Genomic DNA, 24,937 nt, shown 5'->3' with positions numbered 1-24,937 from the left:
GGCGAACGGCGGCCCGTCGGGAGGCCGGGCGGGCCGCTGGCCAAGCGGCAGCTGCCGGATCCCCGCCTGAGGCGGCTGGCCGGGCCCGCCGCCCGCGCTGAGCTCCTGGGCGCCTCGCAGCCGCGGACACCCCCGGAAGCACCCCGGGCCTGAAGGTAGCGAAATGAAGTTTGTTTTGGTTTTTTTTTAAAGTATTTTTATAAGTTAAAATATAACTACCTACAGGTTGAAGTAAAACCTGACTCCTGCAACAAGCGCGGTTTTTGTAGACAGAGGAGGGACTACTGCTGGTGAGGGTGGCTTCCGCGCCCGGGAGTTGTTTGGGAGTACAGAGCCACGTACTGCTGTGGCTTCTCCCTGTGGGCAGAGCCAGCAATGCCAAGTCTCTCATCCAACCTCATTGCTAATACGACAGGAACATACTCTTAACCTGTAACAGTTATAATACCCAGCTGCCTGAGAAAAAGAAATGCTGAAATTATGAAAATTTTAGAAACCTCTGCTCAGACTGGTCCCTTTAAGAGCCTCCCCTGTGAATTAGCTACTCACATTACACTCTTCTGACAAGCAAGGTTTATTTTTGGTCCCTGACTAGATGTTTGCACTGAGGAAAAAAAACCAACCTTGGAAGCAGACTGTTGCAATCCTGTGGCTTCAGACAGAATGTGTATGCTAACTTACCCGTCCCAGCTGCTGTCCTACTCAGGAAGGAATTTTCTGGTTAAAGCAGTTTCCTTTCTCTAGCAATCACTTGTTTAGGCTTTTATGTTGCTTGCTAGTATACACAAGATGGGAAACTCACTTCCTGATCCATTTAAGTTACATCCCGTACTGAACTCTTTCTTGAAAGAGTAGATCCCAACTTGTACAGAAACTAGTTGCTGACCCTGGACAGGGAGCAATTGCTATAGAGGTGCAATTAAGTGATAGCCTTCAGTATTCCAGAACCCAAGTGCTTGAAAAACCTTGAAAGGTGGTATAGATCTCACCCTCTAACCCCTCAAGCAGTGCTGAGTTATCACCATGAAAGAGGTGCTGCTGTGGTTCTAAACACCTCCCTTAAGATGTATGACAGTGGCAGTCCTGTGCCACAGACCATGCTCTTTCCTGCCGCAGCAGAAAACAGCAGGATTCCACACAGTGCCTCTTCAGACAGGTCAGGAAAAGGAGTGAGTTGTACTGACTCATATATAAAATAATTTTGTCTTGAACTGTTCATAATCTCCAGAAAGATACTGCCCTTCTAATACAAGTAAAAAGTTAGTGGTACCACTGTAAGCTGACAGCCAACTGCAAGACCACACATTCACTTAGGTAAGCGTTTATTAGAGAATCCTTTAACATGAAATTATACAAATAAAGTTCGTATAAACACAAGTCCACATTGTGTCATAACATGAATGGCAAAAAGAAAGTAAAAACCATAAAAGAAAACTAGTCAGCTGCTATGTACAGTTGGACACAGTTGTGTCATACACTAAGTCTTTTACAAAATAGTCATTTCCTCTCACGAAGACCACCCTCCGTTCACTCACGATGTGCTGCAAGATGGCTTTGTTGCAGTATCTCTACCTAAAAATCAAGACAAAATGCATGTCAGATCTGTGCAAGTTACTACAAGAATCGTTAAAAGGTCCATTTTCATGAACTGCTTTAAGTCTTCTATATATTCCTTTCTTCACTGTTAAAGATCATATGCATATTTATTAAGGTAACACAAGAGGTTTTGTTACCCATCATTAATTTATCTTCCCAAATACAGCCATTCAGCCCATTTAAGAAGCTGTTCCAGAACACCACATCCAATTTAGACTATTAATGAGGCTCCGGATCAGTTTATTTCTACTGGAAACACTGCCAAAAGGGTGTCAGTTTTTTTTTTTAAATCCATCTAGACTGCTGTGCAAACAGAAGTCAGGTTGATTTAGTTCACACAGTGCACATGCATATGATCTTTAATGTTTTTCCAGATTTAAAAGTTCGTTTTGGTTTGCAGATTTCACTATTAGCTATAAAAAGAAAAAAGCAAGCATTAAATCTTAAAGAATGCACACTTAAAATGAGGTTCCACAATTGAAATACAACACTAAACAGAAGACCAAATGATTAAGCTGTAAAGGCATTTATGTACTTTAACTCCTGTAAAAAACCATTTAAGTTAAGACACTTAATCTCCAAAAAGATTAAAAAAAGAAGCCAAAGTCTGAAGTTTTCCACTTTAATCTTTACGCTGGTACATGAAGTTGGAAGAGACCATACCACAGGACAGCGTTTTCTGGTGTATGCCTTGCGCTCTGCCTGCAACGTGCGACCCCAGAGATAGACGTGGTCAGGGTGACACACGGCCTGCAATGAAGTTCCCGCTGGCGGGTACAAACAAGGTATAATGTCAGAGTTAGAAGACAACATTCTTGTTTTCCTTAAGTTGTACCCATTTCAGTACTTTACCTGTTAATACTTCTAATAAGTTTAATTATTCCTCTAGACCACCTGGTACACAACGCAAAACAGAAAAACTCTTATGTTTTTCTGAAGTACTAAAGAAGATAAAGTCACATTTTAACAAAGTTAAAGATCTATAGACACTGTAGGCAAAGCTGGTTTTAAAAAAAGTATTTTTTTAAGTTAACAAAAGCTTAATTAAAAGGAAAAGTCATGCTACGCAAGTTTTTACTCTTCATTTGTCTATTGATCTTTAAATTAGATTAGACCTACTCAGAGTGGACCTTGCACTCATGTACACACCTGTTTCCTCAAGTACTAGGTACTGCTTTAGTACGGCTGGTAGTTGTTTTGGTGATTGCCGCCACCACGGGATGCCTTTCCGTATGTGCTTTGTTGACCTGTAGATAACATTGAGGGGAAAGGGGAAAAAAAAAATAAAAACCACTCAGAAGCAGTAACATCCGATACTCTGAAGGCAACTGTTCCCATACAGCACACCAGCAGCGCTACTCTTTAAAGCTGTGTGTTATGAGTAAGAGGTGTTACAGAACTAGTTACTATAAGAGGCCCCTGTTTAAAGATGCATACTATTATTATCTGGAATGAGATCAAAACCACTTACCGCTATAATCTGTGTATCCTGGCCCATATCCGTAATTGGGATAGTTGTACCCAGAGTAGTCGTATCCTCCATAGCCACTGTAGCTTTGATCACTATAAGCGCTATTGTAATTTCCATATCCTTGATCATAGTAGTTATTAAATCCTTGATTCCAGTTTTGTCCCTGCCCTGAAACCAAGCATAGCATTTAATTTACAGAATCTACTATTTTTCACTCCTTTCCTATGCCACTTCATCTAGCTTTCTATGGCAATCTTTTTATGCCAGAACTATTACCTGGAAGAATCTTCTTGTCTTCCCAAAAAAAGACTTTTCTAAAAAGAATCAAGGCATCTCATTTGGGTATAAGACAGGTCATAGGATCTTATCACCCACAACAACATTTGAGAAAGACAGCAGGTAGCCCTGCTTATAGAAACAAACAGCCAGGAAAAACCCACAACACCAAAGGCATGCACTACAGCAGCTCCTGGATGCTTTCCTTTAACTTTTGTTTTGCATCATTAATTGCCTCAACTCCAAGTTAAACCACAGGATCAGCTTTACTGCATTGTGTTGGTTGTGACTCCTTGATTTTAAGACTGAGATGCATTAACCTGTAACGTAACAGCTCGTCGCTTTTTATTTACAAGGTGTAGCAAAGCAACCATCTTTTGCAAAGAGTTCACAGCCCATGAGCCAGCAGTATATCCCTTCACATGAAGGGTAACTGCACTATGCATTTAGCTGTACTGTCTACTGTGGGTATACAAGAGCACCCTACATCTATTGTCACTTCACCACTTGAAGGCAAGCAGAGCAAGAGATTCTCAAGCTTCCACAAGCTATCACAACCACTAAAGTGCCATTTACTAACAGGCTACTTCCCACATTCAATTTCAACACAAGATCTGCATGCAGCCTGAAACATCTACAAACACCTTTGTGTTTAGCACAAACACTTAAGCATTGACTTGAATTTCAACATCCAAAACACTCACCCCGTCCACGCCCCCTTCCACCTCCTCGTCCACCAGCTGTATTGCTTTTTCCTCCTTTCTGCTGCTGCTGCTGTTGCCTGTATACCTCTTTGGGCTGTGCTACTTTGATCTCACACTGTAAAGAAAAATCCTGTAACTGGTCAAGAATTTAAGGACCAGACCATTCATTTTGTGAGCTGCTTTTAGGGAAGCCTTCAAAGGTGGCCCATTTCACACGCTGAGAAGGAGAGCTTCCATACCTTGCCTGAACCAATTTGATGGTATCTGCTTTCTAGTAACTTCTTTACTGGCTCTTCATCTGTGTAGGTGATAAAACAGAAGCCCCTCCTTTCATTTGTCTTTGTGTCCATGGGAAGCTCAATATTTTCAATCTGAAATCAAAAGTACCTATCAATAACACATCAAATCTGTAAACTGCTTTTCATGCTACCAGCACCATTTGGGAGCCCAATGTCTGTGCCGACTGCTTTTGACAGCTATAAATCAGCCCATCACAATACTATGGACTCATTAACATACATATAGCTTCCAACAATCCCTAGCCTTATGTAAGTCTGAGCCAGCTCTCTCCTCACATATTCTTTTGGCTTAAGACAAGAGGCAACACGGCACCTGAAAACCAGAGCTGTGCTTATATGCCATTATACTATACCTCGCCAAAAGCGCCAAAGTACTCTTTAATCTGCTCTTCGGAAGTATCAGGACTCAGCCCACCAACAAACACTTTTTTTGGTGGCTCCTTCCCTTTTAGGGCTTTTGCCCTTTTAGGATCTATTAGCTTCCCATCCAGTTTGTGTTCCTTCAGTTCCAACACCTAGAAAGCACACAAGGAAAAAAGTCTCAGATCCCTACAGTTGACACGGGCAGGCTTTGTGCCATCGAGACAAGAAATCCACCCACCTTCTCCACACTGGCAGCATCCTTGAAGAGCACGAACCCAAACCCCCTCGACCTCCCAGTGACTGGGTCTGTTTTAATCGTACAATCCACAACCTCACCAAACCGAGAGAGATACTCGGTCAAGTCCTTCTTGCTGGTGTCCCAACTGAGGCCTCCAATAAACATTTTCCTAAAACGCAAAGGGTATACACGAGTATGTGTAAATACGTATGTGTACACACACAGCTGGGCGGGTACAAGCGCACGCGCGGAGCACGGCGCAAGCCAAAGGCCATCAGGAGGCCACGGCCATCCGGCTCGGCTTGCAGGGCCTGGCAGCCGCGCCCGCTGCTCCGGGCCGCGGGGGCAGCACCGGGGGCGCCGCAGCGGCCCGGCCCAGCCGCTACACGTGGGCCGCGTCCGTGCGCCCGGGCCCCGCCCCACCGAGCCCGCCAGCAACACCACCCCCCCCACAGGCTACTGGTGACGTCACGCCCCCTGATTGGCAGCCCCCCTCCCCGCCCCGCGGAAACTGGGTCAGCAGCACGGGACACAAAGGCGGGCGCGGCCATGGGCGCGGGGAGAGAAGGCCCCGCCCCCCCCCCCGCGCCCGAGCCGCCCCCCCGTCCCGTGCGGCCAGGGAGGGCGGGGGAGGGAGAGGGAGGCGCGACCCCCCCGGCCCTACCCGTCGTCCTGCTGGTTCTTGCTCGCGTTGATCTTGGAGCCCTCGGCGAACTCCTCCGGGCCGCCGCTCATCTCGGTCGCGTCCTCCATGGCGGGGCGAGGGCGACGAGAAGGTTTTAGGCAAGCGGCGGACACAGCGGAGATCTGTGCGGGGGAGAAAATGGCGGCGGAAGAGATCCGGGCACCGCCTGCGCCGCCCTTATATACCCGCGCCGGCAGCCAATCAGTGCCACCCTCGCGCCCGGCACCGCAGCGCCCCTAGCGGCTCCCGGCGGGGCCGCAGCACCCGTCTGCCGCCGGGCTCCCCCCAGCCCCGGGGCCAGCCCCGGCCGCGGCGCCGCTGGGGCCCTGCCCTGCCCTGCCCTGTCCTGCCCGCCGCGGGGCCCGGAGCCCGGCCACCGCCCGCCTCGCCTCTCCGCCGGCTCGGTGCTCCCCGCGCCCTTCCCGCCGCGGGCCCTGGGGCGAGGCGGCGATCGCCGCCCCGGGCGCCGGGGGCACGCGCACCGGGGTACCGGGCCAGGCGGGCTCCGGCGCCGGAGCTGGGGTGGGTGGGGGTACCGGTGCAACCCAAAAACCCCGTTCAGGCGGCGGCGGGGCGGGGCGGGCGCTCCGGGGGCGGGCACAGGCGGCGCGGCACTCCCCGCCGCCGGGGCGCCGCCATCGCCGCACTCGCCCCCCGCGATCGGTGCCGGCGGCCCGGCCCGGCCCCCCGCCCAGCCGCAGGGCGGAGCGGCCCCGGTGCGCCCCACGTGCCGCCGCCATGGGCGTGCTGCCGGTGCCGGCGGAGGTGCGCGCCATCCTGCTGGACATCGAGGGCACCACCACCCCCATCGCCTTCGTCCAGGTGAGACCCGGCGGGGCGGGCGGCGGCGGCCTCCCCACGCGGCCGGGGGCCCCGATAGCGTCGCCGTCTTTATCGTGACACATCCCACCCCCCCCCCAGCCCCGGCAGCCGGGGCGGGCGCGCTGCGCCGGCCGCACGTCGGTGCCGACCCGGGGCGGGAGCGGCTGCGGGGGGGCGGGCGGCCGGGGCCGCCCCGGCAGCGCCAACCGCGGCGCGTTTCTGCGTTTTTCCGAATGACGCCCAGGGGAAAATCGGTCTGGTTTTACCGATCGCCCGTGGGCAGGGGAGCGGGAGCCGTTCCCGTTCCGTGAGTGGGTTTTTCATGGCTACAGGGAGCGCCCTGGCCTCGCCTGGCAGCAGCCCCCGCAGCATGGCTGTCGCTCAGCGCGCTGCCGCCGCAGCCCCGCACCCCGGCTTGCAGCGGGCCGGGGTCCCGCCGCCGGGTGCCCCGCTGCCTGTTCCCTTCCCAGGGCCTTGCAGCCAGCTGTGTCCCCGCCTCTCGCACAGCGCCCGGCTGTGTCCCCAGCTGTGTCCCCGCCTCTCGCACAGCGCTCAGATGTGTCCCCAGCTGTGCCCCCCCCCCCGCCTCCCGCACAGCACCAGTGCGGGGGGCAGGTGCACTGAGGAGGGCTGCACCGGCAGCACATCCCGACGGGCGGCTTCCCGGGCTTCGGGAAAGATGTAGGACTATTGCACACGGTGGTTTAGGTGCCGAAGCCGGAGGGCCGGGGCGGGGGTGGGGGTGGGGGTCGTGGAGACCAGCGGGAGGCATCCGGACAAGTGCTGTAACTGTGCCACTAACACTCCAGCTGCTGCGGGGCCCCCTTCTCCTGGAGGATTTGGTCCCTAACCAGGTTGGTGTGCTTCGAAGGAAGGAGCAATCTCCACTGAAGGCAATTGTCCCAGCTCCTGCCATTAACCTGTATTTCTCCAGGAGACTTTATGGCTTTCAGTGGATCTGTGTTGCCGGTACCACCCACGTGGGTGAAGGCGCTTGCCAAGCTTTCCAGGTGTTTCTGCTAACACAGTTTAACAGATGAACAACGTGACCTACATCTTCCCTGTCCGTGTTCTTCCAGTGCTCTTGAAGAAACTTTGGGTCTAGATGGCATTACAGCTGCCTCCCTCCCCTCAGTATATTTCCATTTAAACAGTTTGAACAGCTCAGCTTTATTAATGAACATCTCTCAGAGCAGCAAAGATGGTTAATAGCCACCTTGAGTCCATTTTGCTGTTGTGCAAATAGCATGTGATATGCCTGCAATGGTTTCCTACCCAGAGTTCTTTCTCTTGCAGGGAGGCTGAATGAGTTACAGCTCTCGATGAAACTTGATTTGCTGGAAATGCTTGAAACAAAGTTATTTCACTTGGACTTTCAGCTAAAACTCCATAGAGCCTGTATTTCTCTTTGAAAGGCCCACTGCTGGTTCTGCAGGCATTTTCATTTGTTACCTTTAAAGGATTTTATTTAATCCTTTCTTTAGTATTAAAATTATTGAGTATGCAAAGTAAAGAAATGGAACGAGCACAAGCCAGTTGATGGGTGGATTAAGGAACGATACCAGAAAAGAGAATATTTGATGGCCCCTAGTTAGAGGTCACCAAATTTTCTCTTTTGCCAGGCCCACCCTGGCAGCGAAAAGTAAATGGCAGGGCAGAGATGTAATGTGATAAACTACATCCCCTGGCATTTGCCACATCTCCTGTAAAAGAGCAGATTGTCACTGAACTTTGTGGCAGTTTGCATAGACATTAGGAGGAAAATTGACCCTGGTTGCTTGGAATCCTACAAGTGCTAGTGATGGCGTGCTGTGTAGGTGTCGACTGATGATAAAAGTACCACCCTTCCTCTACTGGGTTTAACATTGCTGTGAGCAGTTGCAAAGGCTTAGGAGGGCTGCTGAGCCATGTTTGCTGACGGCTGTTTCTCCATCCTGCCGGGCTGTGTTGAGGCAGCCACATCTGGGGCTGGTTGTCACTGGGGAGCCCAGCTGGCTGGCAGTGTGGTGAGGTGATAGCACCCATCTCCCCAGCACTCACGGGAGATGGACAGAGCGATGGGAACTGTGCACAGGCAGGCTTAGGTCTCCTGCTAGCCAAGATAAAAGCGGGTGAACCTATAAAGGTCAGCAACAGCCCCAGTTAAACCTATTCAGGAGTTTGCAGCCACCGACTTTTGCTGAAAGCTGAAGTCGCGGAGATGGAGGTATTTCCATGCCAAGGAATCTTTCTTCCACACAAACTCATGGCCTTTTAAACTTAGTACATCATTGCCTAGGATCACTCTAGACATTCGTAAACTGTCACCCTGACTGTCCACCACTCCAGCTGCCACATGGGTGTCCCCTCCTGGACCACAGACATCCATGTGTTTGCCAGTGGGCCAAGGCTTTTACCCTTTTAAAATCCACTGAATCACAGAATACACTGTGCTTTTGAAGCCTGTTTGGAAGTTTTTCTTCGCCAGCACAAGAGCACAAAACACTGCTTTTGGAAAGCAATTGGGACCTTTTGACATCCAAGGTAAAGGGAAGTTAAACCAAGGCAGTGAGTTGGTTGCATTTCCCAGTGGCTGCTCTTTAATTTCTTCCATGATTTAAAAGACTTTGAAAGCAACTATGCTCAAATAAAGGAAGTGAGAGGGTAATAGGGGGTATTGCAAGGCTGTTGATTTCCCTGGACACGTTTGTGGTAATTCTCTAGGCGTTTAAGACATTTTCCTTTCCCCTAAATTTACATTGTTTTTAAAATATACAACATGGAAAACACAATATTACAGTAATAGAAAATCCTGCAGTTCTGCCACCATATCCATGCTTTTAGCACCACCGTTTTCTTAATTCAGTAAACAAAGGTGACATACAGTGAGGAGAAAAATATCACTGACCATTTTTTGAGGAGAGACAAGTTCAGGTTAGTTTCTTCCCGTCTCTTCCCCATTCCTTGTTTTTCCCTGTTAAGAAAAGTTTGGTTCCGTACCTGAAGGCAGGATCTTTGCACCCTTCCCCTTGTCCTCAGGCTCTTCCACACCCAGAGGTGCTGTCGTGGCAGCCGCTTGTGGCTTCTCAGTTGTGAAACACCACTAATGAGAGCGATTTGTAATTATTTCAGGTGCCCTTGGGATCTCCAGGAAGGTTTGGCATTCTCCCATGGCACTTTTTCCTAACCCTTTTTCATGTTGTTTGCAAGACTGTCCTATGGAGCTCAGTGTCACTAAATAGACTTTTCCATTTTCAAAAGGTTCTCTAGCTCTGGTGAGAAGTTGAGCTGTGTTTTCAGAACGTTGGGACAAGCACCCCATTAAAAATAGGAGCACTGTAACTTGTCAGTTCAGAGTACATACACAGTCAGCCTTGTACTTATCAGCTGGTGAGAACCTGGGGTCCTGTCTGCCATCTGAGACACTTTTTCACAAGCCCAGGAAAAGTTATCACCCACTTTTTCCACCCTGGGATTTAAAAGTTGAAGCTGCCTAAGCATTTGTGCAAAAAATCCACCTGCACTGATGTTGGCCCAAGGCTGGCTCCGGGCTGCAGCCAGTGGCACCCCTGGCAGGCGGCTTCACAAGCTGCAGCGCTGCAGGGGAAGCTCCAGCAGGGAAAATAGCTGCACACACCGGCACGTGCAAACGGTTGCTTTAAAATAAGGTCAGGCTTACCTCTGCTAGGTTAAAGGAGCTGCCTTGTTTTTCTTGTGTGCTGCCAGGAGACCTTGTTCCCTTACATCAAAGACAATGTGAAGGAGTATCTGCACGCTCACTGGGAGGAGGAGGAGTGCCAGCGAGACATCGGACTTCTGAGGAAACAGGTGAAGTAATGGAGCTGTACCGTGTCTCTGCTGGTTTTCTCGGCACCGCCTGAGACTTCAGGTCACTCAGATTCCCCCAGTCACCCAACACGAGTCCGTACCTCTCTTTGCCCCCCAGCAGAGGCTGGTTGCCTCGATGGGTGGATTCTCCCCTACCCAAAGCCTGGAGTTGTGCTCAGGGAAGGGCTGGTGCTCGGTAGGCAGCAGCTCAGCTGTTTCCTTCAGCTCGCCTTGGTCTTCACGGCCCCTGAGCAAGTGTCAAACCACAGCTTTTCAGCTTCGTGCCTGCACTGTGCCCTTCTCTTGCTGAATCCACCACCTGTGGCTTCCAGGTGCTTGTTTGGGAAGCAGTGTGGAGGGACAGCAGAGTACTTGTCCAACACAGGGCAGCGTATCCTGCCTCTGTACAGGGACATGGCACCACTCGGAGACCTGTGGCTATCTGAAGCCAATAGATATATTTGCTTCTTTGCCTTTATTTCAGCAATTAAATACTTAAGCAAGTATAATTCTTGTTAAGAGTATTTACAATACAGCTACAATAGTGCTAATTGTGGGATTTGGAAAGTACAGTCCAAGCAAGTGTTTCTAGACACGACTGGAGTCTGAATTTCCCATTGAGGAAAGCATTCAGTGTTGTAACCCTTCATGGGAAGAGCAGCTCCAGCGTGTCCTGCAGAGAGGTGCGTTGATGCAGGTGTTGGACCCCTTTCCTCCATCGAGATGTTGAGACCACCCCACCTCTTCCCTTACCTCTTTTTATCATGAATGATTTCCAGGCTCAGGAGGACTCCAGCTTGGATGGGGCCGTGCCCATCCCTTTGGAGAGCGGAAGCGGGGAAGAGGAGCTGGAGCGGGTCATCCAGGCGGTGGTGGACAATGTTCACTGGCAGATGTCTCTGGACAGGAAGACCACAGCACTGAAGCAGCTGCAGGGTCACATGTGGAGGGCAGCCTACACGACCGGGCACGTCAAAGGAGAGTGAGTAATAATAGCGTACCCCTTTCCCCGGGGCAGGTGTGGGGTGCGTCTCTCCTAGGTGTTTGTTAGCAGAGTAGCTGCATAAGCTATTCCTGGAAACAGCCCCGCGTACAAATGCCAATAGGATTACTACCTCGCTGGAGAAGCCAGTACGTTTACATTCTCTTGTGGCTTAAGCCAGGCCACTGCTGTCATGGAAGCAACTGCAGACACTTCATTTCAAACTTGATCGTGCAGTGAAACAAAACCATTGAGCTTCATCTTTGGGTCTAGCGAAGCAAAAGCTTACGGCAACCTCGGGATTGACCAAGTTGTCTCAGTGCCCACTGGGAAGACAACAAGTGGGTGAGAGTGTTTCTCCTTAAGGAATGACCAGCAGGTACATGCTGGGAAACAGTGAGTTCTCCAGGCACCTGGGCAGGGCCTGTGAAGGAGATGGGGTTTGAGAAAGGAACAAAGTAGTGGGGACGGGGCAATTCTGGTCCCATGACCGGTGGAACTTTCATCTGGGACAACTACTGCATTAAAACTTTGGAAAAGGTCTCAATATTTCGCTACAGAGATTTCTTGGTAAACCAAGAGACTGAGGCACAAGTATGAACTTACAGTTCTCCATCTTGCATTTTTTATCCCTGAATTGCACTCACATTTTGGAACAAGCCTAAACAAGCTGGGGTTGCAGGGTGAGGTCCTTTCAGTTGTTTCCTCCTGCTTCGTCTCTTACCTGCACATTTCCTGCCTTTCCCCTTCTTTTTATCTTCAGGTTCCTCTTTATCTTTCAGCCACAACACAAGTGTGCATAAGTAGGGACAACTGGAGTTAAGCCTGATCTTATAGGTCAAGAGGTATTTGGTTAAATAAACTATGCATTTCAGGTTCCTAAAGAAGTAAAACAAACCCTTAAGTTCACAAAGTGTTTTGCCAAGGGAAGAATGAGGAAGAAGAAAAAGAGCTCACAGAAAAGTGTAAACATCTCCCAGAGAAAGCAACAAAACCCAAAAGCAAGTCAAGAGGGACAGTCATCCTGTTGGTTTTTTTTTTAAAAACATGGGTAATCGCCTTATAGTGGCCCGAAAACTGTGGAGCTAGCCTTGCTGCATGGCAGCCTTGGAGGAGTGAGATCTCTAAAGTCCCCCCTTCACCCAACTGTATCTGGCACATGCGTGTCTGAAATCCAGGCACTGAACTCAGCATGTGAAAACATGAGAGAGTCTAGGAGTTTCTGCAGGTGCCATACAACCTCAAAATATTGTCAGCTGACACCAGAGACATTTAATAAATAACTATGAAAAAAAGTGATTTTTTTTTTTAAATACATAACAAAGCCCTGAACAGATGGCTGAGAAACTGGAGATGAACAAAGGGCCAGCTGATTGCTACAAGTCTGCAAAATTCGATCCAACACCTCCTTTTGCATGTATTTGAAGTCCTCTTTCTTGAGGTGTTCAGGCGCTCAGATCCCCTTTTCAGGGCAGTACCTCTGGGCCTTGGGCCAAGCGGCCATACAGAGCTGTGCAGTGCAGGTGGGTAAGCTGCAATTTGGATTGGGATGAAAACTCAGTTCCCTGAGGATTGCGTCTCCTCCACCTCTTCTCCATCATTCTGCCATACCAAACTGAAACCTCTTCCCTACCCTTCTGAGGTTGGTTGTGGCCTTTCCTTATCAACCATCACGTGTATTACTGAGGGACTTACTGTCAGCCTCACTTTGTTCCTCTTGAGCAGCGTCTATCTTTCAGATTCCCCCAGCACACGCATCATCTTGTAAATGTCCTTTGCATACAAAAAGCTTTTACATACATGTAACTGCAGCACTAGAGAGATCTCGTGGTATAAATGAGAAGGGTATGAGGGAACTGACACATCCGTTAGCAGTTACACAGCAGTTGCCTTGGCTTTGGTCCTTCTTCCCTCTCTTGCAGCTTTGCTCCTCGATGCTGGGCTTGTCTTTGGGTGGCTGCTACCTGGGAGTGAGACCTAACTCCTGTTTTGAGAATTGTCAGCCCATTGCTAGACTGTTATCTTGCCTTCCCAGCCCTTTGCCAGGCTGGAAGAGTACAGGGAGGGGTGCTGCTGCCTAGTGAACAGAAGCTGGTTCTCCCTCTGCGGTGCAGTTAAGCCAGGGACACATCTGGCCCACAGGTACTACTGTACGATCTGAGTCACTGGGTAGAGTAGCTCTGACCTCAGTCCCTGAGGGGACGCTCCTTTCCCAAATTATTGTCTGGCTTCAGGCAGTTCGTACAGTGCTGCTCATTGAGCTCCTGCAGCTGCAGCCTGCTCTCGGTTCCTCCCCACGCGTGGGCAGAGCCTGAACCCGTGGGGTGCATTTGCCCCGTAGGGATGGAACTTACGGCCACAGCTTTTACCAACAGGGAAACTTGTAGCTTGCAAGGCAGGTGGGACTCAAGATGCAAAAGCCTGTGTTCTCTGTCCTCCCCCCTTATTCCTCCCTCGCAGAGAACAGCGGGGGGATGCCATTTCCCCCCACCTTTCCTTCCCTCTGCAAACTGAAGGGGCTGGAGAAACTCCTGTCAAAGGTCTGAAGTAGCCCGTCAGGGCTGCTGTCTGTGTAGCAGTCACTGAGCTGCTCGGTGGCTGGAGCTGGGAATGTGTGACCTGGTGCTGAAACAGACCCTCCGGTGGCAGGAGCCCTGAGCAGCCTGGGAATGAAGTCCCCTTGCAAACTGAGGGGACAGTGTCTGGCTAAAGGTGTCCCTCCAGGTGCCTCTGGGTTTGCCCTTACCTGTTGCCCTATTTTGCTCCAGAATCTTCGAGGACGTGGTTCCAGCCATCCGGAAGTGGCGGGAAGCGGGGATGAAGGTCTATATCTACTCCTCGGGCAGCATTGAAGCCCAGAAGCTTCTGTTCGGCTATTCTACAGAAGGTGATATCCTAGAGGTAGATAACCTTATCACCTTCCTTACAGCTTCTCCCTCTGCAGAGGACTTCACTCCCACAACTGCCCTTGCTGGATGCTTTGTGCACAGGGGCTGGGGCAGTGGCTTTGTCCCAGCAGAGTTACGCTCAGCCAGCTGAGCATGCTGCCACGGCTGCATCAGCCCCTGTTGCTGTGGTGGAAGGGAAAGGGGATGTCTCACTGGGGAGCGAGGTTTAGCCCTGCTCTTCAGGTGGCACTTGGCAGCTGCCTTTGCTTTTCTCTTTTTCAGCTCTTTGATGGCCACTTTGATACCAAAATAGGCCCCAAGGTAGAAAGCGAGAGCTACAGAAGGATCGCTGCCAGTATTGGGTGCGCCACCAACAACATCCTCTTCCTGACGGATGTCCCTCGAGGTAGGTGGCCTGCCAGTCCTGCTGGCTCTTACCTGTGCGAGGGAGGCAGGTGCTCTTTCAGTGCCTGCTGCTGACTTGTCACAAGCATCTCAGAAATGCTGCAGACCACCTTGCTTCGGTGGCTGGATGCTACCATGCTTCTTCCGCACGCATCCAGGCTCTGGCACAGCAGCAGGGGATATGTGAGCAGCGCTGCTGCGAGGGAAAATAAGTCAAGTAGAAAACCTGCCCTTGCACCAGCGAGCAAGGAGAGACTTGGAAGTGGTGGAGCATTTGCTGGAGGAGTTGGCGTACTCCATTTAAAAACAGGGTCAGTGGGTTTTGTGACCCCATGCTTGGGGGAACAGACCATGTGTGCTGCACCGCTACATGGCACACACGGTGGCTGGTTCTTTGCGCCACTTACTGTTAGGTTGTGCTCAGCAGCAGGAAAATATTGCTTCTGGTCGTCAAGACTTGACCCCTGGAAAGCCAGGCTCAGGAAGCTAATTGATTTCTTGCCCTTGCTGGAGATGTTTTTCTGGTGGAAAGGGCACTGGGTTGTGATCTCAGTCTAAGCCAGCACAGTCCCCAGGAGTTAGCCCTTACCCCCTCCCCAGCCATGGCAGCAGAGCTGGTGGCAGCTTCAGGTTACCTCCTCTTCCCTGTTTTTGTTTTCCCGGGGCCTGTTGCTGTGCTCAGGAAGTCTGTGAGAAGCGGTTCCCAGTGCGGGGTGCTGGACTCGCTAACGCCACAGCCTGACCACAGCCCAGCTACTTCCTGGCAGGAATGGAGCTGCTGGCGCGTGCTGCCTGCACAGCGCCTTGCACAGCCGTCCGCTGGGAGAGGGAAGGGGATGGCGAGGCCACCAGCTCCTGCCTGGTCACATTATGCAGCAGCTAGTGACCCACAGCGGCTCTGCCGGGAGCTGGTCCCTCTCTAGAGCTCTGCAGCATCACGTGCAAACGCTGCTCTCAGTCTCAGCCTTTAAAAGCACTTCAGTGTTTTGGGGCATCTTCAAGCCTTGAAAACACTTATGTGAAGAGGTCAGTGGGCACGTCTCATCTCCGCTTTCCCCACTTCTATTTGTTTCAGAAGCCAATGCGGCCGAGGAAGCGGATACTCACGTGGCTGTGGTGATCAGACCAGGCAACGCAGGACTGACAGATGATGAGAAATCGTATTACAGCCTCATCTCATCTTTCACTGAACTTTTCCTGCCTACCTCCACTTAGGGAAAGCAGTGCACGCACAAAAGACTATGCTTCACCTGAATTGTCCTTGTGTAATGTTAGGTAATCTTGTCCATAATCAGAATTTAAAACCAAACCCACATCATGTCTTGGACCTACAACTAGTGCAAGCAGGTATGGATAGAGAGTATGGTGTGGGGTCCCTTGTGCAGTAGGATGGAGGGCTGCAGCAGCCAGCTGGAGCTGGGAACAGGGTGGGGAGAAGCACCTAGGAGCCAGGCTGTTCCTCCCTTTCCCAGCTAGCAGTTAGCTCAGAGGATGCTTCCTTCAGACTCACCCATTGCAATCTGGTGCTGAGACACCCCACCACAAGCTCCATCATTTTTAGAAACAGTCTGCAAACAAGATGCATGGCCTTCTGTCCCAGGGGGACCACGGGGGATATGAGCTTCTCCCTGCAGACAGGGTTGCTGGCTAAGTCAAAACTGTCAGAGTTAGGGGAGTTAGAACGCCCAAAAGAAAATGCCAAATGTGGGCTATAATACAGTAGGTTTGGGCTGCCACAGCAAAAGCCAGCCCTTGCTGCAGGCAAGCTCTTTAGACCGGGAACAAATTAAATCTTGGCTATATCCACAGCAGGCCTAGGTACAAAACAGTACAACTTGCATATGGAAGCTGCTTAGAGCTGCTCAGCCAGCCTACCAGAATGAAGTAGAGCTTCATATTTCAAAGAGAAATACAGCTTTAAAAACTAAATTCTAGACCCTCCTCACTGCTGCATTGTGGTGCTGTGCTATGGGATCCAACTGGCTGAACACCAAAGTCAGCTTGACCGCGAAGTGTCTCGCTTAGTGCTAACCCATGGTGCTCCTCAGCAGCCAGCATCACCCCGTCACACGTTCATAGCACTAGTTAGCTGTGAGCAAAACTTGACACACAGCTGCTCCTGAGGGGAACATCCTGCTGTGTTTAATGAGAATTAAAACCCCGACCTTTTCACCCACCCTATCTAAATTGTGCCAATTTATATCATCAGATGGTCATGGAGCTTTTCCTAATGTAGTAAATAAAACCACAACTTTGCTCTCCTTGTGTTCACTCCCTCCCAGTGTTCAGCACCAGTAATCCCAGCACCTAAAGGCAAATATCTTTTTTTAAAACTTGTGAACAATTTGTTTTCCTGCTTTCGTCCTCCCTGGTCCTTTCTTCAAGGCAGACATCCCTGTCCTGCCAAGGAAGCTGTGTTGCCTCCCTGACCATCTTACCATCTCGGCAGGGGCTCCGGGGAGGGTGCAGGAGCAAGAGCCACAACTAGGTTATTCCTGGTAATCAAGGAGGCAGAGACAGTCTGAAACCCCAGTTCCCTGCTGCTGGCACTTTGTGCATGGCTGTCACTTGCTACTTAGTCATTTCTGTGTGACTGTGCTTGAGCTTGCCCTCGTGCTGGCTGAAATGTAATACCTTTGCCTTCCTGAGCTCTGATCTACACCTACAGCTGTCCCTGTTGAGGGGGTCTGCTCTGTAGAGAACAAGCAAGAGACGGGCATTTTGGGAGGAAACCACATCATGCCAGCACTGCCCTTCTAAAACTGATGGTAGCAGGTAAGGCTGTGAGGCAGCTAGTCTGGATGCATTTCTGGGCTGTGTATGAGTGTGATCCTCCTCCTAGAAAGAGCCTGCTAATTAGCACTGTTACAGTAAGTGTGTCTGCATGGCTGAATAGTCCCTGGCTTCCTTAAGTGTTAATTTTAATCATGACACTGCAACTACCTTTTATTTTGCCTTTGCCATCAGAAAGCTATGCATGGGGTAGGGGACAAAAATAAAACTCACTTTCTCCATAAAAGCACTTTATTTAGTGGTCATGTTTCAGTGTATATCAGTTGTCATTTAGTTGTACTGAAATGTGCTGTTAGAAATACTCTAAGAAATGTACAGAGTTATCACCAAAAACCTCAAGTTCAGTTTGGATTGCATATAGGAAAAGGAAAGAAAGACAAGAAAAAAATCACAAACATTTTTTTTTCTGATAAAATTACAAAATATAAAATGATAAACTGAAAATATTAATTAATTTAAAAAAACAGTCACAGTGGACTATTTACAGTAAACCATCCTTAAAACAAATTGCTATTTTGTGCTCCATATGCGTTGAGCCTCTGTGCCCATGTGAGAGGTTCCCCACTTGCATCTTCTCCAGACTATCCCCTCCTGCCCTCACCCAGGACGAGCTCCCCAGATGTGCTGCTAGGGAGCCCTGCACCTTATGCTGCTGTGCCCTTGGGCCACCCTTAGCGTGTCCCTCCAGGAAAGCTTCCCACTAATGACACAGCTACAAGGAGAAGGCCTTCAGCAGTCCAACAACAACCCTTCATCGGCTGGAGATGCTCTGGATTTGTAACAGCTGCATGAGAACAACTTTTGGCCCACAAGAGATAAAGGGCTGAAAGCTTTCTACTTACAATAGTCGACAGAAGTTCTTCTTAACTGTTTCTCCTTTCAGGAGAGGCCTCTGACCTTTGCAGAAGACTGAATGCCCTCGTGCCTTTTCCCTCTCTATCAGAAATGCCATGGTGCGGTACGAGTTCCCCTTCAAATGCCTTCTGCCGCTGTTTTAATTTCTGATTACTTTCCTGCAGCTCAGGCAAGATGCACGCCTAAGCCGAGCCTGATGCATGGGTGAAAACAGGAGTCATGTTCACGAGAAGCAACCTCCATCACTCCCCTGCCCACCCAATACAGCAGCCTTCCCAAAACCAGGTTTCTAAACGGGGGTTTGAGCTCCTGCTTTTTCTTTGAAAACAGACCTGTCTGAAAATCTCCCTCCAGGGAGGGAGAAGCCCTTCTGGTTTTGCTGTTCCCTTCCTGCACCTCCAGCCCTCAGGCTGCATCACCCAACCTCTGGTGCAGAACTGCCTCCCTGCACTTTGGAAGCCCACTGAAACCTGTGGCAGACTCCACTCGGGACAACAGGCCACAGTGAGGGGCCCTAAGCCCAAGCCTCGTGTCAGCGTATCTGAAGTTTGACTTCTGAGTGCACAAGGAGCAAAAGCAAACCCTACGCCCAGAACCACCTGCAACAGTTCTGTTCTTGCTGCAGGCAAGCCCAGTGTCTCCAACAGAATGTTTTCCCCTTCAAGGAATTAAAAAAAAAAAGCTTTTGAGATACTAGACATGATATGTGGTGGAAGCACTACACACTTATAATGAAAAGCCTTTTCTAGGTCACCTTCAGAGCACACGGGCATTCCCATCTTAATTCAGCACCTGGCTTCCACCAGTCCCCACTGTGGTGTGAAACACAAAGCCGAGGACAGCGCTCCACTGTGCCATCTCCCCTGGCCTGGGACGGGCTGCCCAGCTACATCAGCCCAGTCTCACTTCCCGATCACAACACAGCTTCTCCCAAACCTGGCTTTACTGTCGGCTGCTTTCCCAGATAGAAGAAATGCCTGCCTGCTCGCCACATAAGCCAGCCAGCCGGGGCTTTCCACTGCCCGGTTCCAGGTCCAGAAGAAACAGCTGCCCTTTCTCATCTTGCCAAGTCACAACAGTTGGCAGCAAAGAAAACAACACAAGAAACACACAAAAGATGCAGACTGGTGACTCCTGAAGACTCCTGGTGCCTGGAGAAGTCCATTTCCTTCACCTCCTCCTCTGCAGAACAGGCTGAGGAGTGCCTGTCTCAGAGGGGCATCGTGAGGACTGGCTGTTGAATGTTCTGAGCAACGCGAGTGTGACAGGGCCACTCAAAAAGAGTCACTGTTCAGTCGCAAACTAAACAGCTTGTGCTCCCAATGCTGCCGCTGAGAAGGGTCCACTCCTCTCCCAGCAGACAGATAGTTTTGTTTGGCTCTTAATGAGACAGCCACCCTCGGAGCCCTTTGGCAACATGATCATGATTGCACATGAAAAAAACTCATCGAAAAAGTGTGAATGAGGTCATGTTTAACCCATGAAACCACACCTGCCCCCCCCTCCCCCCGCCAGAGGACAGGCTACACCTGATCTGTCTGGTACTCCGAGGCTTCCGATAAGCTTTCAGAAAAGCTCAGAAAGTTTTCCTGGTACTCAGAGCAAACAATCTCAAATCTGTAGTGCCTGAACTCCACTGCAAAGGTGCCGAAGTAGCACAGGAAGCACATCACCAGGCCCCACTGGATCCTGGAAGCATGCATGTGAATGCCTTGTGCCATGAGGATGAAATCTGGAAGAGGCAAGTCAAGGAGAACTAGTGGGAGTAGAGACACCTGCCAGGATGAGAGAAAACCAACAGGGAAGACAAAATCTTAAAAATCAAAGTCAACCCAGATGACAGTCAACCCAGCCAGCCATCTCAGGAGAGCTTGCATGTGGTGCCAGAGATGGAAGGGATATCAGGTGTCCAACAATGCCTGTGGAGCACAGCAGCTCTCCTACACGGACCAGGGCTTCCTGATTCCAATTCAGGCTGCTAAACATTTACAGAGGGAAAGACTTAGGTGCAGAGAAATCAATTACTTGCTTGAACATCTAACTAGCCAGTGACACAGTCAGCAAGCTGGAGATCTGCCTGCGGGCTCCCACCTGCCAGGAGCCTCCCAGCGAAAGCTGGATCAGATCTCTGCACCGCAGGCAACGGGGACACCCTTCAACCTACATTGTGCAAGCTTTCATTCTCTTTAGATAGCCTGCAAAATCATCCCTTTCTGTGAAATCCAGGAGGCGTCATTCTAAACAATATGGTATGTTATACATAAAGGAGAAAGAATGCTGCCAGAGACAGAAACCATCCTCCAGGTTCATGCACCCGTGTGCTTGGACCACATATTGCCTGGCATCAGGGTCTCTCAGTGCCGTGCCTCGGGTTGTGTTGGGAGTACTCCATAAAAGCAGTTCTCACCTCCCCTAAAGCAGAAGGCACCCTCCTCAGCTGGGGACCTGCCCTAGCCCAGTGCACATCTCCTCTAAACCTACTGGCTCTTCTGTCTCTCGGGATTTCCTCTGTACTTCAAGAACGCAGCATCACAAATCTTCACAGGTAAAACAAATAAACAAGCAGCATCTCCTATGCTTTAACTGCACAAAGCAGATAATCAGAGACTTTTCATCTTGGGCTTAGTGTAGGCAACCAAAGCTTCATTTCAGCAAACAGCATTCTGTGTCTGTCTTTAAATATCATCTTCTTTCCCTGCAGTGCAAGGGTTATGCACAAGCCACATGAGACAGGGAGCCAGCCCCAAGCTTTTTCAGAGCTGGAGAGGCAGGGGGGCACAGAATGGGTCTCCTGCTTCAGCCTGCCCTCCTCCACAGAGGGCCCAAGGCCTTCAGTGCCATGCAGCCAGCTGGGGAGGGCTGGGCGCACCCAGCATGTCAGTACAGGAGCAGCTACACCCTGGCGTACCTGGCTGCTCCTGCTCCCAGCCTGGCAGACACCTCTGAAGACAGCAGCATAGCAGGAGCCTGGCCCAGCTCCTCACATGCAGCCCTACCCCATACACACCCTGGAGGACCTATGGTCTTGGGGCAAGGGGTGCACCACAGGCAAACTCCTACGTTATGTACTCCAAGGTATGATGCTCACCTCCAGATTTTCCCAAGGAAGCTTAAGAGGCAACTGATGGTACATCTTCACATCAATCTGCTATTCCTCTGCACACTGACTGAAATCTTCAAAACGAACCAAGTGACTAAGCAACTGTTTTAAGAACAGGCTGTTCCCTGAAGAGGGGGATTATCTTCCTTGCCATTTATTCCTGACCTCTTGCTTATCCCAGCACTAACTTGATGCAACTATGCAGTGAATGGATCCACCCTAAACAAACACCCAGGGTACAGAGTGCTGGTGTAAACAGAAGGTCTGGAGTGGGGTTGACAAGCACAAGGTGGAGAGGAAGCCACATGTACATCCAGCCTGGGTGACCACAGACCCCACAGCCCAAACCTCATTTGCAAAGTACTTAGTCTTACCCAAAGCTTACGTGACCCAGCAGCTCTTGGCTACGCTAAGCATTTTTAAAGGCAGAGCTAGATCTACCACCCCGGAGCATTTCAATAAACACATCAAAATCTTCTCATCTTCAGAAATCTCTTTTCTTCCCTTGTTCCTTTGTTCTCCTGAGATTTTGTATCTCAGTATTTTGCATCATCTTAAATGCTACTGTGTAGGTAAGCAGTGGTGCCATTAAATCACACAGATACTATGCAATATTGTAACCACTTTGGATATCACTACCAAGTTTTAGAAACATTTATGAAAGAAGTAAGCCCACCTATGAAACACTGCCTTCTGGTAAAACACAAGTAGCAAAATGAGCCAATCATGCCATGAAGGCAAGCTACACAGCATTCCTAAATGTTTTGAGATCCTAGAAAGGATGCGAGAAGAGCCAACGTTCCCTGCTGCAGAGAGTGTCAGATACGTATGATACCTGGCTTCCCAGGGAGCAGGACAAAAGGATACAGAGCACCACACAGAGGGTGATGCTGGCTGACAGCGCAACTCGTGGAATCCCAGCTTTCCGTCCCTCGTTCTTCAGGTTGATCTTGAGGGTGAGGGCAGACTGGATCCAGCACGCCAAGGTCCCAAAACCAAAGGTCAGCGATGTGCCCACATTGTGGATCTCCTCATCATTGGAAAGCTAGGAACAAACAAAATGGTCATTGTTTGGATGCAACAGGAGCTAGCTGCTAGCTGCTGGGTGGGATAGAGGAGAGTGGGAATAACTGGGGTTTGAGACAGAGATGCTGTATCATTTCTTCTGGCAAAGGTGTAAGGTATCACATAACCAAGATGAGTTGACAGCTGTCACAGTCAAGCAGATCTACTGCTCAAAGCCCAAACACAGTGGAAACTGCAGTTGCCTGGGGACTGCCTCCACAGCTCCCTGACAAGACTCGCTAACACAGCGCTCAGAAGTACATCCTTCCCTGGCTTGATATGATGGCCAGGGCAGGCAAGGACAATCCACTGGGGTCTTGTACAGCTCCCTGCATTGGACACAAACTGTGCGACCTTCAGTGCTAGCTGCATGGAGCAGTGCTGCCTGGGGCAGAGGGTGGCCAAAGCCCTACCACCTCTGCTGAGTTAGCACAAGCCAAAACACAGACACATGCTCCTGGTTTGGCAAGTTTCTATGACCAAAGAGCTTGACAGTCTGTTCCCTCTCCTGCCCATCCTTGACCATTGGGGTCTGAGGCAATATGAACCCAACCTCTCTGGAGTGCAAGTGCTTCTCTCTTCCTTGGGCTCTCATGTTTCACAGGGCTCAGTGACTGTGCAATGCCACAAGGCAAAAGGACAGCCAGGTTCAACAAGAAGAATCTGCAAAGAGATCCCCTGAGGCTGCAAATTCATTCAGAAAGTCCAGCACGGACAAGACTTAAGCCAGACAATCTCTCTTTCCTTCCGCTTCTGAGGCTCTTCTAGAAAAAACAGCAGTCTGTAATTCCTCCCTGCAGCCTTGATTCCTGTTTGGTGATTTAATAAATTTGCACCAAACAATATGCCGTCTACAAGATAATAGTCTAGTTACTGTGCCTCCACTAATCTTTCCCCTCTCCTCCCTACCTCGAGGTTTTTTTCAAGGGTACGTTCAAATGCTGCCCTGCCCCTCTGGCTTTGCATAACTCTAGTACCCGCGAAAATGGGATTGAGCTGCCTTTCCCAAGGCAGCCTGCACTGCAAGGGACTCAGCCATAACGTCCCTCTGACACACTCAAGCTGTAATTTTCCAGAAATACTGTTTAATGCCACATTCAGCTTAGCAATCAGGCAGGGAAAAACAGGGTTTCGTGCTTTTGTGGTTTGGCAAAAGATCTAAGCAAGGATACAGGTAACCAACAAGGAGTGGATAATTAGTTCAGAATTTATAACCAGGCATGACTCAAAGTATCCACTTTTAAATAACAATAATTTGCTCCAAGGAGTGAAAAAAAGGGAAGGAGAGGTTGAAACTACTTCCTAGTACCTTCCCTGTACTAGAAATACTCTTCTCATACCTAGACAAAGCTGTTACAAAAGCCTCATAGTTCCTAGCTGGGAAGCTCTCATGAAAAAACAAGACTCCAGGTTTTTGTCTGGTGCTGTGGAATTAGGAAGACCAGGTCCCAGACAGTCAAATTATCTCACACCTCATTAAAAAACAATAAAAAAAATATGAAAGGACACAAAGCTCCTGCAATTGCTCCACATCCCAAACCGCTACTCACCCTTCCTGCATTGGCAGGAAAAATAGCTCCCCGACTGCAAAGCCAGGAAAGACATCAGCCTACACCGAACTCTCTCTGTTCCTGTCATTATTGGGGGTCATTACTTGCACCCCAGTGAGAGGCAGAGCATCAGGGACAGCAAAGGGATAGGGAAACCTAAGGGCCGCTGACTCTAATGCCACGATTTTCACTGCAGACCTAACAGACACGCTTGTGATGACAGTGAACACCCAACCACACAAAGCAACGCTGCGGCTCTGACAGCTTGCTTGCTTGTTTGTATAATGCTGCAGGACAGATCGAGAAGGGAGGGACCCCCTGCTCAGGCACCCTTGCAGCGTTCCTCTGCTGTGTCCCTCTCGTGGCCAGTCTGAGGACAAGCAGAAGGTGGGTTTAAACAATGTATGTTTTAAATGAAGGACCCTGAACTGCCTGCTAAATCTGTACGGGCAGCTGTGCGCCCGTTCGCGCAGATGTGTACGTAAACTTCCAGGTCAGTCCTTTTACCCAGAACCATCTGTGCCAACCCCTAAGGCTCATGAAGCTCAGCAGGGTCCCTGCTCAGACTCTTGGCAGGTCGAGGGTAAGCATGCAGGTGCAAATCCTACTGGGAATATGTGAAAAATTATTGTGGCACTTCATCTCAGCATGTCAGTGGAGCTACGTAAGCAGCAGACAGAGGTGGCAGAGCAGGTACAAGGAGGGCTGAGGCACAGCCTAACGTATCTCCTGAGCTCACATCACAGGCAGTTCAAAGACCAAAGCAGATGTCCTAGAAAAGCAGGAATCTCACAGCATGGACACAGTGGCCCAAGCCTAGAGCACAGTACCTGAAAGTTGCCGAGGAGGGTCATCCCAAAAGAGGCCAAGCATAATGCCACCAGGCCGCTGACGTTCAGCCAAGGGTTCAGCACCTTCGGCTTCAGCTGAATGAACCGCAGGACAGCCACGACAAGTGCTGAAAAGGAAACAATGCAAGGTACGTCATTAGGTAGAACACGCTGTAGTAACGATCTGGCTGAGGGCTCACGGACCCCT

General features: G+C 50.1%; 3 protein-coding genes across 12 annotated transcripts in view; 1 reads left to right on the top strand and 2 right to left on the bottom strand.

Annotated features, from left to right (window-relative positions):
* Positions 1-1,305: 1,305 nt before the first annotated feature.
* HNRNPDL (heterogeneous nuclear ribonucleoprotein D like) lies at positions 1,306-5,810 on the bottom strand. Of its 4 annotated transcripts, XR_005826305.1 has the most exons (9): positions 5,612-5,810; positions 4,948-5,116; positions 4,700-4,861; positions 4,287-4,418; positions 4,048-4,162; positions 3,068-3,235; positions 2,746-2,843; positions 2,260-2,363; positions 1,306-1,572 (listed from the first exon to the last, which is right to left on the bottom strand). XR_005826305.1 is itself a non-coding variant. In XM_040583555.1 (8 exons), exons 1-7 carry the CDS (start codon positions 5,698-5,700, stop codon positions 2,773-2,775), a joined length of 906 nt encoding a protein of 301 aa, XP_040439489.1. In that variant the 5' UTR covers positions 5,701-5,810; the 3' UTR covers positions 1,306-2,363; positions 2,746-2,772. The 4 variants fall into 4 exon arrangements, 2 of the variants coding, with proteins under 2 accessions (XP_040439489.1, XP_040439485.1); XR_005826313.1 differs by having other exon boundaries at positions 2,260-2,843; XM_040583555.1 differs by having other exon boundaries at positions 1,306-2,363.
* Positions 5,811-5,923: 113 nt separating this feature from the next.
* On the top strand, positions 5,924-18,853 carry ENOPH1 (enolase-phosphatase 1). Its single transcript, XM_040583644.1, has 6 exons — positions 5,924-6,454; positions 10,160-10,261; positions 11,041-11,243; positions 14,012-14,144; positions 14,414-14,537; positions 15,612-18,853. Exons 1-6 carry the CDS (start codon positions 6,371-6,373, stop codon positions 15,749-15,751), a joined length of 786 nt encoding a protein of 261 aa, XP_040439578.1. The 5' UTR covers positions 5,924-6,370; the 3' UTR covers positions 15,752-18,853.
* Positions 17,543-24,937, bottom strand: part of TMEM150C (transmembrane protein 150C) — a 25,287-nt gene continuing 17,892 nt past the window's right edge. For all 7 annotated transcript variants that reach the window (XM_040583593.1, XM_040583620.1, XM_040583583.1 and 4 more), the window contains 3 exons: positions 24,730-24,857; positions 22,152-22,329; positions 17,543-19,916 (listed from right to left, as the gene is read on the bottom strand). In XM_040583593.1, the coding sequence (XP_040439527.1) occupies positions 19,708-19,916; positions 22,152-22,329; positions 24,730-24,857 (515 nt within the window). In that variant the 3' untranslated portion in view covers positions 17,543-19,707. The remainder of the gene's footprint in view (positions 19,917-22,151; positions 22,330-24,729; positions 24,858-24,937) is intronic.

This window comes from Falco naumanni, chromosome 1, assembly GCF_017639655.2.
Source record: "Falco naumanni isolate bFalNau1 chromosome 1, bFalNau1.pat, whole genome shotgun sequence".
NCBI classification, from domain to species: domain Eukaryota; kingdom Metazoa; phylum Chordata; class Aves; order Falconiformes; family Falconidae; genus Falco; species Falco naumanni.
Note: the sequence above shows the minus strand (reverse complement) of the source record. Positions and strands in the feature narration are given on the sequence as shown.